The 14386-nt window shown below is 39.4% G+C and overlaps 1 protein-coding gene across 1 annotated transcript in view; it reads right to left on the bottom strand.

Annotated features, from left to right (window-relative positions):
* LOC145392146 (putative G-protein coupled receptor B0563.6) overlaps positions 1–11317 on the bottom strand; it is a 90612-nt gene extending 79295 nt beyond the window's left edge. The window contains exons 1-2 of the mRNA XM_080266598.1: positions 11141–11317; positions 5565–5691 (exon numbers count right to left, since the gene is read on the bottom strand). Coding sequence (XP_080122724.1) covers positions 5565–5691; positions 11141–11317 — 304 coding nt within the window. The remainder of the gene's footprint in view (positions 1–5564; positions 5692–11140) is intronic.
* Positions 11318–14386: the final 3069 nt, after the last annotated feature.

The following is a 14386-nucleotide window of genomic DNA, read 5'->3' as shown; positions in this document are numbered from 1 at the left end:
CTCCTTCCCTTTTTTCCATTTCCTCCTCTCCTTACCCTCGTTTCCTTCTTCTCTTCTTTCCTATCCTTTTCTCTCTCCATCCCTCCTTCCTTCTTCTCTTCCTTCCTCCCTTCTACTTACCCTTCCTCCCCCCTCTCCCTCTCTTTCTCTCTCCTTCCCCCCCTCCTCCTCTTCCAACCGGCACCCTTCAATTCCTTCGCTCTATCATCCCTCCAAGACTTCCTTCAATCATCCTTCTATTTCTCTCTCTCTCTCTCTCTCTCTCTCTCTCTCTCTCTCTCTCTCTCTCTTTGAAGGATAAGGCAGACCACTTCTGCACGTGCACACCCTCTCCTCAGCGTCATAATGTCAACAATGGAACAAAGCAATACATGCGCAGATTATATTATCGTACAGGACTTCGAAAACACTAGTTATATTTACCTTCTCTACGATGGACGGAGCGGCAGATTGATTAGAATAGAGATTATTGTTTTTAATACTGCGTAGAAGTGGGGAGAAGGAGACAGATAGACAGACAGATAAATAGACAGACTGAAGAGAGAGAGAGAGAGAGAGAGAGAGAGAGAGAGAGAGAGAGAGAGGCAATATCCCTGAAGCTGAGGAGTCATGGAGATAAAAGGCGGGCAAACGACGATAAGATATACAATGACAATCACATAGCTCGTAGTAAAAAAAAAAGAAGAAGAAGCTGGCTAGAGAGAAAGAGAAGAGAGACATAAAAGGGGAATGAGAAAGAAGTGAGACAAAGCAATGAAGAAACAATAATAAAACCAAAGGAATACGAGTAAAGAAAGGAAGAATGGTTACAAGTGAAATAAAAGGGGAGTGAATAAAAATGATAGGCTAAATGACATAAGAAATCGAGAAAATAGGACGACATTAAAGGAGGAAACAACAAAATACAAGCATTACATTAAACAACATGCAAATAAAGCCTATAACAAAGGAAGAAGATATATATATATATATATAGCAATAAAAAAATTAATAAGGAAACAAAGGAGGGCAAAAAAATAGAACAGAAGAAGAGAGAGAGAAGAAAACAAAAACAGATGGCACAAAGACAAAACGAAGATTATGACACAAGAAATCACTGAAAAAAAAAAATGGTAGGAGAAAGCATATAAGGATAACACGAGAAGAGATAAAAAGAATAACAGGGACTATGTAACCTGAGGGGAATACGAAACAATGCAAGAGAGGGACGGAAGACACAACGAGAGGAAGAGACGGCAGAAAAAAAATAAAACGAGAAAATATGAAAATGGGAAAAATAAGGAATGTAAACTGATCGCAGAGAGAGAGAGAGAGAGAGAGAGAGAGAGACAGACAGACAGACAGACAGACAGACGAGACAGAGAGACAGAGACAAAGAGCAGGCACGGAAACTTAGCCAGGCAATTTTACAGTAAGGTACAAAAGTTCGCCAACAGTTCCACGACGTCTGGTTCTAACTTTGGCATGCCGATAACTTTCCTCACAAAAGCTTCGTATCAAAAGGAATCATCTAAGGATACAGAAAAATACCAGGCCTCTCTCATCTTCTGAATATAAGCCAGTAAATTGAGGCGGGAGGCAGAAGAGTTGAAATATACGTGGATAAATATACAAGGTTCTCTCAGTTTAAGTACATTTGCCACCACAGATAAACGAGATGTAGAAGAGGTGAAATATTAGACCAAGAAATATTCCAAGTGTCTCAGCTTTGGAATATTAACCACCAGATGGAAGTAAGATGTAAAAGTGGAGAAACATTATGCTGAGAAACAAACGAGGCCTCTCTGGCTTGGGATATTACAAAGAGAAGTGACAAGAGACAAACTATTAGGCAGATATATATATACCACGTACCTAATTTAGAAATGTTAGCCAGCAGAATGAAGTGAAAGGAATAAGTATTATATCAGGCAGACAAACATACCAAGCCTTTACATCAGACAAACATACCAAGCCTCTCTAAGGATAAGTGTATTAGGCAGAAAAGGGATATGAGGGGCAGAGGTGAATTAATAAGTAGAGAAACACGCCATTCCTTTCTCATTTGTACAACTTCAGCCAGTGGAAAGAGGTGAGAGGTAAAGGTGGAAAATTTGATAGAATAACAAGCCAAGTCTCTCAGAACATTTAGCAGAGGAGCATATCAAATCCCTCAAATTCAATATATATGCAGCACAGGGAAATACTAAGCGGAAAAAGGTGAAATATTAAGTGACGTTTCGGAGATGCAGAGTTAACAGAGAGAGAAATGAACCAGTACTCTGAGATTAAGTATATTCGGCAGCAGGAAGAAATGAGAAGTGAAATATTAGACACACAAACATGCCAACCCTCTCTCAGATTAAGTACGGCAGACAGCAGAAGGAAACTGTGATGTGGAATATTACGCAGGAAAACATGTCAAGCCTCTCTCAGGTTAAATGCGTACGACGGCAGAAGGAAACTGAAAGGTAGATGCGAAATATTAGACAGAGAAACATAGCCAAGCCTCCGCCAAATTATAATAGACGGAAGAGGGAAATAAGGAGCAAAGGTGAAATATTAAGCCAACATCTGCCTCTCAGTGTACAATGGGCGTATACTGTATATCATCTCTGTGCATCCAGTGTGATCTTGCGCATTTAATTACCGGGGTGTTTTGGTAATTCTTTCCCCCTCCTTCATCAACTGCATTCCTCCACCTCCTCCTTCCCCTCCCCCTCTCCCTCCTCGCTGTCTCGTGTTTTACCTACACTTTTCCCAGCCCTCTTCCCTCCTCCTCCTCCTCCCCTTCCTCTTCCACTTCTTCCTGTTTCCGAATATTAGATCTCGTCTTGTCCTATGCACGTTATTGTCTTCCCTAAAAACATAATTTATATACAAATCTCTCTCTCTCTCTCTCTCTCTCTCTCTCTCTCTCTCTCTCTCTCTCTCTCTCTCCCCACTCTTCCATGTACCTATATCTTGGTCTGGCAGTCTGTCTGTCTCATATACTGTATGTATAAAATATAGGTATGTATGTATGTATGTATGTATGTATGTATGTATGCGTATGTGTGTATGTATGTATGTATGCGTATGTGTGTATGTATGTATGTATGCATGTATGTGTATGGCTGTATATATGTGTATGGAAGTAACTATGTATATATGTATGTATGTATGTATTAATACGTATGTATGTATGTATATGTATGTATGTACAGTATGTATCTATGTATATGTATGTATGTACGTACAGTAGGCATCAAAAAGTTATTTCGTCTCTCCTGCTTCTCTCTCCATGGATTCTGAATACCAATGTGTTGAAGCCCCACCAAAAGACACTGACGACATTGATGTGTATCCAAGCGAATTCATTACTGACCACTGCTACGGATTCACCACACTGACAGGAGAGGCGACAGGACTTTTGACGCCGACTGTATGTATGTACGTATGTGTGTATATCTATTCATTTATTTATTTCTCTACTGACCTATCCATGTCTGTATCAATCTATCTATCTATCAGTTAAACTACATATCTACCTCATTCGCTCGATCAATCTATATAAATGTATCTATCTATTTATCTGTCTGTCCATTTATCTATATCCTTCCTTTACTCGCTTTTCCAATTCAATTATCCATGCCCCACTCTGCCTCACTCCTCCCATTTCTCTCTTTCTGCTTCATACAACTTCCTTTATTAAATTTCCTCCTCTCCATTCATCTACGGTGGATACCTTACTTGTCTCCCACTCTCTCTCTCTCTCTCTCTCTCTCTATCTATCTATCTATCTATCTTCCTCCTTCACTTCTTCCCGTTCCATCTCATTTCGACGTGGAAACTAATTTTTAAGCAAGAACTTACTGCTCTCTCTCTCTCTCTCTCTCTCTCTCTCTCTCTCTCTCTCTCTCTCTCTCCTTAACTCCGCCAAACAGCAGACTCCTTCTGCTTAAGCTGAAGACGCTTATCATGCACCTTAAGACACACTGTAGTTTCCCAAGGCTTCAGGATGTCGATGAACAATGTTATGTCTGCTAATCCAATAACGTCTTTTATTCTTGCTACCTTGAGACGGTTCTGCGAATTCCAGGAGAGGCTTTACGAACGGGAGGGGTTATATTGAGGCTTATTTTACTTTTTAATACGACTGGTCTTTAAGTTGCTGAACATAATCGTTAAGACGTGTGTAAAATATTAATACATAAGTAAATAATAAATACACAATGACGTCACCTAACTGAAGAGATCTGCCACATAAAAGTGACCTGTAATTAACACAACTAATGAGTCAATGGTAAGCCCTTTAAACTGGCTCAAAAACAGTAAGTACAAAAATATAATAATAATAATAATAATTATTATTATTATTATTGTTATTATTATTTTTATTATTATTATTATTATTATTATTAACTAGAGAGCACTCAGAGGGAGCATACCTCTGCCAACGCCATTATCATCAAAATGGATCCGGATTCGCCCCAAAATCTAATCACTTCTTTCCTGGTGCATGGTCCAGATTTCAACAAAATTTCATTTGAAATTCACTGAGAACTTTAGGAGACATTGTGCGGGATACTCCGGATCCGGATTCACACCCAGATCCGCCCCCAAATACAACAATTTCTTCCTTGGCCCATGGCCCACACGTCCACAAAATTTCATCAAAATCCGTTCATAACTTTTTGAGTAAAGTCAGTAACGGACAGACAAACAAACAAACCAACGCAGGCAAAAACATAACCACCTTGGGGGAGGAAATAACGGTACAAATATTTCATCATCATCATCATCATCATTATTATCGTCCATTCCACACATCATTCAATCCTGTACTGTCCCACCACGTGCATGAGGACCACGGCATATGTTACTAACTACCACATTATATCAATAACGATTCAAATACCTGCCGTAAATCTGACGACAGAAAAACAATAATAATAAAAATGTTGTATATTCCGTCACACATAAACAATAATAATAATAACTGTAAGCTCCACCACTTACCTGCCATATGACGTAAAAATAACAATGATAAAGTCAAACCCTGTAAAATCCTATATTTCTTAATGTAACAATAACAATCGGCTTATGATAAAAGTGCGTTAAACTCCATCACTTACACGCAACACAATATTGATACAAAAGAGTACTATAAACTCCACCAAACAATAACAATAAAGATAAACGTTGTTGTTGTTGTTTTAAATCCCGGTTTGTGCGGCCAAGCAGACCCGTCGACCACAGGTAAGCACCTGCTTCTGCGGGACCGTCCTTCATGTACAATCCAGCACATACCCTGTGTAGGGAACCAGTGTCCTCGTGTGGCTGGCAGCGCTTCTCCAGGGTCAAATCATTTTTTTTTTTTTTTTTCACGGTGAGGTGTAGGGAAATATGAGGAGGTTTGGCTCCCGACAGGACGCCACAGCTGCTCCATCCAAGGGTGCACAGCGCCACCCCGTATAGTCTCCTCGTTAGCGCCAGCTGCTGCGAACACCACTATCCTCTTCTGTGCCACAGCAACAATATCGAATACACACAACAACTATAACAACAACAGCGGAACAAACAAGAGCCGTCACCCCACTCACCTCTCATATAGATGTACGCAGCCCCTGTCATGTTTGGCCTAGTTAGCACCACCAGGTTCAGCACGTCGCCCAGCACGCCAGCACACACCAGCACGGGCAGCACCACGCCGTATGCCACGTACTTCACCTGTAGGGCAGCACGTATGGTGAGTATCAGAAGGTTACGTATACTGGAGAAAGGATACAAGAGTGCACGTACTTCATTTGTGGGGCAGTACGTTGGGTGGGAATACGAAGATTACGTGCACCGGGTATGGGACATGTGTAACTTGTGTACGTATTTCATCTGTCGGCCAGTAAGTGCGACAGGAATATATTTAGGTTACGTGCACTGAAGAAGAAACACAATGCATAACAGTGCACGTACTTCACCTGTTGAATAGTACGTGTGACGGGTATACGAAGGTACAAGTAACGTGCACTGCGAGACAGAAATACAGTGTACAGTCTGGGACAAAAGTTACATAATTGCGTCTACTTCGCATTTTGAGCACGTCCATCGCTGTTGTTGTTGCTGGTGTGTGTGTGTGTGTGTGTGTGTGTGTGTGTGTGTGTGTGTGTGTGTGTGTGTGTGTGTGTGTGTGTGTGTGTGTGTGTGTGTGTGTGTGTGTGTGTGTGTGTGTGTGTGTGTGTGTGTGTGTGTGTGTGTGTGTGTGTGTGTGTGTGTGTGTGTGTGTGTGTGTGTGTGTGTGTGTGAGAGAGAGAGAGAGAGAGAGAGAGAGAGAGAGAGAATTTCCCTCTCTCCTCACCTCCCATCCACCCTCCAGATATGTCAAACAACCCAGCCAGTGTTCTATCCTTAAATTTAGGGCCACCCTTTTATATCAACCTCTCGACCTTCTGAGCTAAATACCTAACTAAATATACATTCACTCTTGTCTAACTTCTCTCTCTATTATTTTTACTACCATCATACTATTTCATTTAGCAACACTTGCCTAAATATTGACACTGCTATCATGCATTTTATTACCAACCTGACTAAATTAATATCCACACCTGACCACCTTTTTTTTTTTGGTATCATTTTTTTTCTAGTCAAGAGATTCCTTTCAATTAAGTACATATACTCATACATATGAATTCACACAGCTGTAATACATCTTCCTTTATTTTTAACATCCTCCCTTACTTTACTTCTAGGATCCTTCTTTGCTTTATTTTTAAGATCCTCCATTACTATATTTTTCAAATCTTCAGACGATTGCAATCAACCTTACCTACTTAAATACATCATCAACCTGCCGTCAAACTTTTAATTCTTGCTGGCCTCAGACGATTTTAATCAGTTATACCTTCTAAACAGAAATTCACACGTTTATCTTTTTTATTCCAACTACCCAACAGGATTTCCTTCAGCTCATGCATTTTAAACTGGAGGGGTTAGATGTAGTCTTCCTGCATCCCTTGGCGAAGAAAGGTGTCTCCAAAGCTAAGTATAATCGTCTGATGGTGACTGGAGTAACATATATGAAAAACTTTGTCCAATTGAGTGGGTTAATTAAAATACAAATACTAAACACACATCTTCAAAAGTAAGGTCACTATCAGATTTTTCGTCCCTTTTTCTCTTTTTTCTGAAACCTAATTATACTTTTCTCTTTTATTTTTATTTATTTATTTTTTGAATAGCTTAATTATCTCTGAATGCTGAATACTAGTCTTACAACATTCGGTCTGTCAGTATCTTTTCTTCTTCTTCTTTTTTTCCGATTTTCCCCCGTCTGGGATAACAAACTACAGAAGCGAGATCGGAAACAGGCTTAATTATCAAGGATCTGTGTCGAACTAATAAAACGTAGCTATTAAATCCAAAACGTCCTTCCTTAAATACCAACCCACAATTATAATCAACACTTATGCCCTGAAATACTCCTGTCTTGTTTATAAATTTCTTTTCGTTAGTTATTTCTTTATCTTAATTCTTGTCACTACCAGAAAAATTATTAAGCCTAGACGTGAATCTGAAATGAGGGGGTTAGATAGGGCCTTCATCAGTCCCTTCACCAATATATAAAATTCTTAAGATGAGAGTAACAGTATACTAGAAATAGGTAACTGTTGTGAAGGGATTAACACACACACACACACACACACCACACACACCACACACACACAGACACACACACACACATACACATACACACACACACACACACACACATACACATACACACACACACACACACACATAGACGAAGGTACATTAGGAAAAATTATGGCAAATTGGTGATAAAAAAAAAAAGGAAAAAAACAGCAGACAATCAGAATGGACCAAAGATGTGACAAAGGAAATGGTAGACTGGATAATCACACAATAGCAGATAAGAGGGGAAAGAGGGTGAGATAAAGTGATAATGAGGGGTGAAAGGAAATAATTGAGAGTCAGAGATGATAAGAAAGATTTATGGTTTGTGAGAGTGAAAGAGAAGGCGTGGGAGATTAAGAGTAATTCATGTGCTTATTATTAAATTATGAGAGGAAGATAATGCTCTGAGGTGTCAATGAAGGTAATTTAGTTAAGTGATATGAGGGAATGTGTGTGTGTGTGTGTGTGTGTGTGTGTGTGTGTGTGTGTGTGTGTGTGTGTGTGTGTGTGTGTGTGTGTGTGTGTGTGTGTGTGTGTGTGTGTGAGAGAGAGAGAGAGAGAGAGAGAGAGGGAGAGAGAGAATAAGAGGTCATCGTAATGAAGGAAAATTACACAACTAGATTAATTACACCTGAGCAAGGGATATTCACACCTGAGGAAGTAAAGCGAATCAGCCAAATGTGAAATCTGAGGAACCAAAGAAATGACGATGGACAGGAATGGACAGATGAGAGAATATATAAATACGAACATGATAAAATTTCCACTCACTGTTCAATTAGTCAATCAGTGGAATCATCACTATTACGCTTTTTATCACTACTATCACCAATCATCATCATCATCATCATCTACTGTACTATTTTACTTTTGTGTTCATCTTTTGGTTGAGCAAAACACAATTTTCGAAAACTCTCCCTTCAAATCGATTATGTATTACCTTTTCTTGCTACCAACAGACGATTTTATTAACTGATACGTGTCTAATGGGGGTGCGGGGAGAAATTACCCTTTTTCCCCTACGAGATGTCTTCCATAAAAAGAATAAGAACTGTCTGGGGGTTACATGAATAAAAGAAAAAATATATTCTCCATTTAAAGGGGTTATATATGAGAATGTGTGTGTGGTGTATTTTTCTGGGCACTCTCTACTAGACAGTTCTCCTCATTTTGTATTCCTCTGTTCTATTTCAAGTTCCATTTGCACCGAGTAGGAGTTAGACGCTGATCACTCTTTACAACCCCTGTGAGACTGAATGAGACCAAATGAGCTTGCTTTCTCCTACTTTCCGCCACCTCCTCCGCCCGAAAGAGAGCAGGAAAGAAAGGAGGAGGAGGAGGAGGAGGAAAATAAACTTTTTCCTAGACCTGTCAATAACACTCTAGGTACCATTATTTTTTTATTAACTGCTGATGCATAATTTTTTTTTCCTCCATAACATTCACATCCACATCTCTCCTTCCTAGAACTACAGTATATATATATATATTTTTTTTTTCTTGTAATTTTTCACCAATGTCTTTCACTACATTGACACCTAGGTCACTCTGATCCCTCACTTCTTGCTCTTTTCTCGTCCCAACTTTTCACATCTTACTTCTTTTGATTAATTTTCTTCCTATTCTCAGGCTCCTATGACTCATGCTTAGCTGAATAAATTCGTCTGGCGATAGTCGATATAAAATAGTAGTTATCCTGACGATGAGAGGGTAATCAGCTCAAACTCCTCTCTCTCTCTCTCTCTCTCTCAACTCACATTCTTCAGGGTACTCTTTCTTTTCTTCTGCAACCCTCTCCTTAAACTAACTCTCTCTCTCTCTCTCTCTCTCTCTCTCTCTCTCTCTCTCTCTCTCTCTCTCTCTCTCTCTCAACTCACATTCTTCAGGGTACTCTTTCTTTTCTTCTGCAACCCTCTCCTTAAACAAACTCTCTCTCTCTCTCTCTCTCTCTCTCTCTCTCTCTCTCTCTCTCTCTCTCTCTCTCTCAAATCACATTCTTCAAGGTACTCTCTTTTCTTCTGCAACCCTCTCCTTTAGAACCTTTCATCACTTGCTCAATTTTTACTCAGACTTTTCTCGGCTTTACCTTCACTAATTAGCAGTTCCCGCTATTCATCTTTTCTCTCCTCCCACTATTTACTTTTTTCTTTTCTAATTCTCAGAACCTCCTCCTTTCAGTTTCCGACCCTCCTCCTCCTCCTCATCGTTCTTTTAATTTGCTTTATCACCCCTCATCTCCTCTCGTCTCCTCTCCTCTCCTTTCTCATCTAACTGCTTCCAAATCTATTCTTCTTCCTCCTCCTCCTCCTCCTCCTATTCCACTTCCTCCTCCTTTGTAAGATCGCCTTATCCATTTTTCTTCCCTTCTTCTTCTTTTACTTCCTTCTTGTCTTCTCCTAAGCCTCCTCCTCCTCTCCTCTCCTGACCTCTCCTCTCCTCGCACACCACACCACACCACACCACACCACACCACACCACACACACCACACCACACCATACACCACGCCTCGCCTCGCCTCGCCCTTCCTCTCCTATCCTCTCCTCTTCCTGACCGTCTTCCCCATTTTTCTTCTCGTAACTCGATCCATTCAAACTCTTACCCTTCTTCAATGCTTCTTTCTTTCCCCATTTCGCTTTGTCTGCCCATTTCTATCTCCCACTTTTTTGTTCCACCTTTTCTTCAGATTTTCCACTCTCTCATCCTTTTTTTTTTCTTTTTTCCTCCATTATATAAAGACTTTCATATAAGGGTCTTCACTACCTCGAAACGATCTATTTCCGCCATATAATTTTTTCTCCCTTGTAATTAGTCTGATTTTTCTCTCGCCTTCAATTTTCTTCAATCATTTTTCCTTTTATTAATTTCTTACGACCTATTCTTATCATCTTACTCCTCATGTATCTTCTCGTCATCTTTCTTTTATATTTTTTCTTTACCTCTTACCCTCCATTTTTTTAAACTGCTCGTCAAAGAATTGTGTGGATCATTTTTACCTGTGATGTCAAGTCCAGAATTTCGAGAGTTTGATAAGTGGAGGAGAGTTGTGGCCTATTTGTTCTGGGAAATTTGTTTGATAGTCCTCCAGCTTTCCCATTTTCCTTTTCCTGGTCCCGAATCACTTCCTCCCTTTTTATTAAGTGGGCATGAGGGTTAGGAGGGCGATTATGAAAATTTTCTCCTTCTGTCTCAGTGCTCACTATGAATGATATTTTGCTCTAGCTAAGAACTGGTTATTTTTCCACAATGATGGTAATATACTGGATGATTTTTCCTGTGTAAAGTACCGTACAGGTTTCTCTCTTCGACTGATGAATCTGTTCAGGTGAGGGACACAAGAACCTAAAAGTGTTAATTCTGGGATAATAAAGGCCAGACTCTTTTGTTCCTCTGAGTGCATTACAGCAGTCTGAGTGGTAAATACACTATTATGTCTGTTAGTGTCTGTCTGTCTGTCTGTCTGTCTATCTATCTATCTATCTAACTCACCTGTCTAGCGGTGGCAGCGGTGGGATCACTCAGGTTGGTATACAAAGGCTCACACTCTGCAACCTGACCCTGACCTCCTCGACCCGTCCACGTCCTCTCCTCCTCACCATTCCAAAGGTCAATGAAGGTCAGATTGGTGGCTTCAGCATAGGTCAGGACGGTAGGTATCACTCCCATGGCTCTCAACTTCACGAATGGCTTCAATTTATTCCCTCAAGTCGCAAATACTGATAATTTTCCCCATCCAGATTCACTTTACTCTTCAAAAATTCTCTTCAATGATTCACCAATTCGCTGTTGGTGGATTCAGAGTTGGTCAGGATAGCAGGCATAATTTCCATGATTCAGCCTCACACAAAACCATTTACTTCAAAGCATTTAGGGTCTTGTCAATGGTTCGTCGATCAGGACACTATCATTTCCATGGATCTGTTTCATAAATTTTTTTCCATTACTCAAGTACCAGCCATAAAATACTGACAAATTCTGACACTTCATGGATTAACTAAAATTTTTCTTAATTCCACAGAAATCTTCCGTATCTCACTCACCAGTCACAAATATTGACAATTTTTAACACGCCACGGTTAACAATGGACCTTCATTTCATAAAAATCTTCCAAAACTCAATTACCAGTCACAAAATTGACTATCACTGTGTTACTTAATTATAATGGTTCTTAGTTTCACAAGACTTTATTAATTCACGTACTGGTCAAATATTAATAAAATTTTGTGCCTTTTATGGTACATCTTTCATGGTCCTTTACTTCATATAAATTCATTCAGGAGCCAAAAATACTGATACAATATGGCGTTCCTGCAAACTTTTACACATGGCGTAAATGAGAGGATGCATACCTGCTTTTCTTAGATAACTTCCACGTGATTTATTTTCATCTTTCGGCAAACTGTGTCGTTATGCCGTAACTCGTAAAAAAAAACTTTGGAGGCATTAATTCAGGAGAGTTTGATCATTATTTCCTTTTACCAGAGTTTGAGAATCCTTGCACAGCTGTTCTCTCTTCTTTTTTTTTTTCTTTAGACTCCTTTAATCTATAAAGCCCAGCACTTCTTGGAAAACGACCTGCGTCACCTGCTTTTATCTGCATTAGCTAATTACACCACTTGCTTATCATTTTCAAATAATGCTTGCACATACACTAGCCAAATACTCCAGTTCTTCAATAGTAATCCAGCAATAACATTAAAAACATCTTCACCATTACTTTCATTTCAAATGCTTGGCTTTTTTGTATGTGTAGGCACAGAGGAGAAATGAACAAATAAAGCACTGCGGATAACTGAAATGAAGGGAGAAAATTTCGATTAATTTTCCACAAGTTTCTACTACGATCTAAGTCATTGTTAAAATTAGCATAGTACTTATTCTCACACGTATTATTCATTTTGTCAGAGGACTGTGGTTCACATTTTCTTATCCGGGAATGGTCGTCAAGCCTACGATTAATCTGAAACGAAAAAGAGAAACATTTTAAGGAACTGGTAAAGATAATGTTCATATTCAAACAGGCCTCATATCTACAGTATATATATATATATATATATATATATATATATATATATATATATATATATATATATATATATATATAAACACTACGGCGGACCATCCGATCATCGATATTGATTACATCCATTTCATTAAAAAATAAAAACAATTTCTCCTATGCTCTCTCTCTCTCTCTCTCTCTGCTAAAAGTACAGCCTACATACTATACAAACAACCCAGTCAAATATTACTTGATATTTCACATACCTAAATTTAACCTTTTATTTTGACTTTCCAGTAACTAAATCTAAATCAAATTACCCCTAAAATAATAAATACGAGTATCTTAGACACACTTTTTCTATATACCAACATCCTAACTATAAAAATGACGAAATATTGGCTATGCACACAAGTAAGAAAAGCTCAAGATAACATTAGGAGCAAAATCTCGGTATGTTTAGCCCGTTATTTGAAGGGAGAATTGAGGTGAATTTTTGGCAGGGCTGGTTACGTATGTAATAGCGTCAGGATAATTTAACGAAAGTTGCCTTATTGACAAAAAATCGTATATCAGTTGCTGCAATTGAATAAACTGATCATCTGAACCACACACACACGCACACACACACACGCAGATTGTCATTCCCATTGACAGTCGCACCCTTCAACTGTCACAGCTCGTTCTCTCTCTCTCTCTCTCTCTCTCTCTCTCTCTCTCTCTCTCTCTCAACAAAATCGCACGAACACTCTCAGCACTATCTTCCAACACCCGAAGTCTACAGCTAACCGAAATATTAACCATACATGCAAACAAGCAAACCCACAAATAAATAAATAAATAAATAATAAAAATCACATCCGAGAAGTAGGGAAATCAATCGATGAAAGGATAACTAAGGAATATATGGAAGCAAAGGTGTGTGTGTGTGTGTGTGTGTGTGTGTGTGTGTGTGTGTGTGTGTGTGTGTGTGTGTGTGTGTGTGTGTGTGTGTGTGTGTGTGTGTGTGTACAATATTGCTCCCTTCAGATATTTGTATCAGTAGCTCCCAATAAATGTCATTCTGTTTCCAATCACCCACACACACACCTAATTAACACAACCTCTCTCTCTCTCTTTCTCTCTCTCTCTCTCAGTCACGCACACGCAAGCTCAACTAATCCAGCTCTCTCCCTCCCTCCCTCTCTCTCTCTCTCTCTCTCTCTCTCTCTCTCTCTCTCTCTCTCTCTCTCTCTCTCAATCACGCGCACACAAGCTCAACTGATCCATCTCTCTCTCTCTCTCTCTCTCTCTCTCAAACACACACACACACACACACACACGAACATCCTATGGATTCACGTTTTTACTAAGCTACATATAAAACTACCCTATACGTTATCTATCTATTGCCTAACTCCTTAATCCTGCAAGGGATGGTCACAAACAAATCACCTCCACGTCGCCATGAAATTTACCATTAGGCTGCCCTCTCTCCAACTCACATACCCCTCACGTATCTCCCCAGTCCATCCCTAAATTTCATCCACTGTCTCATCCCTCCTCCTCTCCACCTTCACCTCGTTCACGCACTTTATTCTAGTCACTCATTCTTCACCCTCTCCTCATGGCCAAACTCTCTAAAGTATTTCAATTTAATATTATTTTCTGTATCTATTATTTTATGCATGCACTAATATTCTCCTTCCCTTCTACACATCCTTTCCAAAATTTCTTGCAACCTTTAAACTAT

Source organism: Coenobita brevimanus, chromosome 21 (genome assembly GCF_032717465.1).
Source record: "Coenobita brevimanus isolate Jiangsu-jjx chromosome 21, ASM3271746v2, whole genome shotgun sequence".
Taxonomy (NCBI): Eukaryota; Metazoa; Arthropoda; class Malacostraca; order Decapoda; family Coenobitidae; genus Coenobita; species Coenobita brevimanus.
This window is presented reverse-complemented; position numbering and strand designations above follow the sequence as displayed.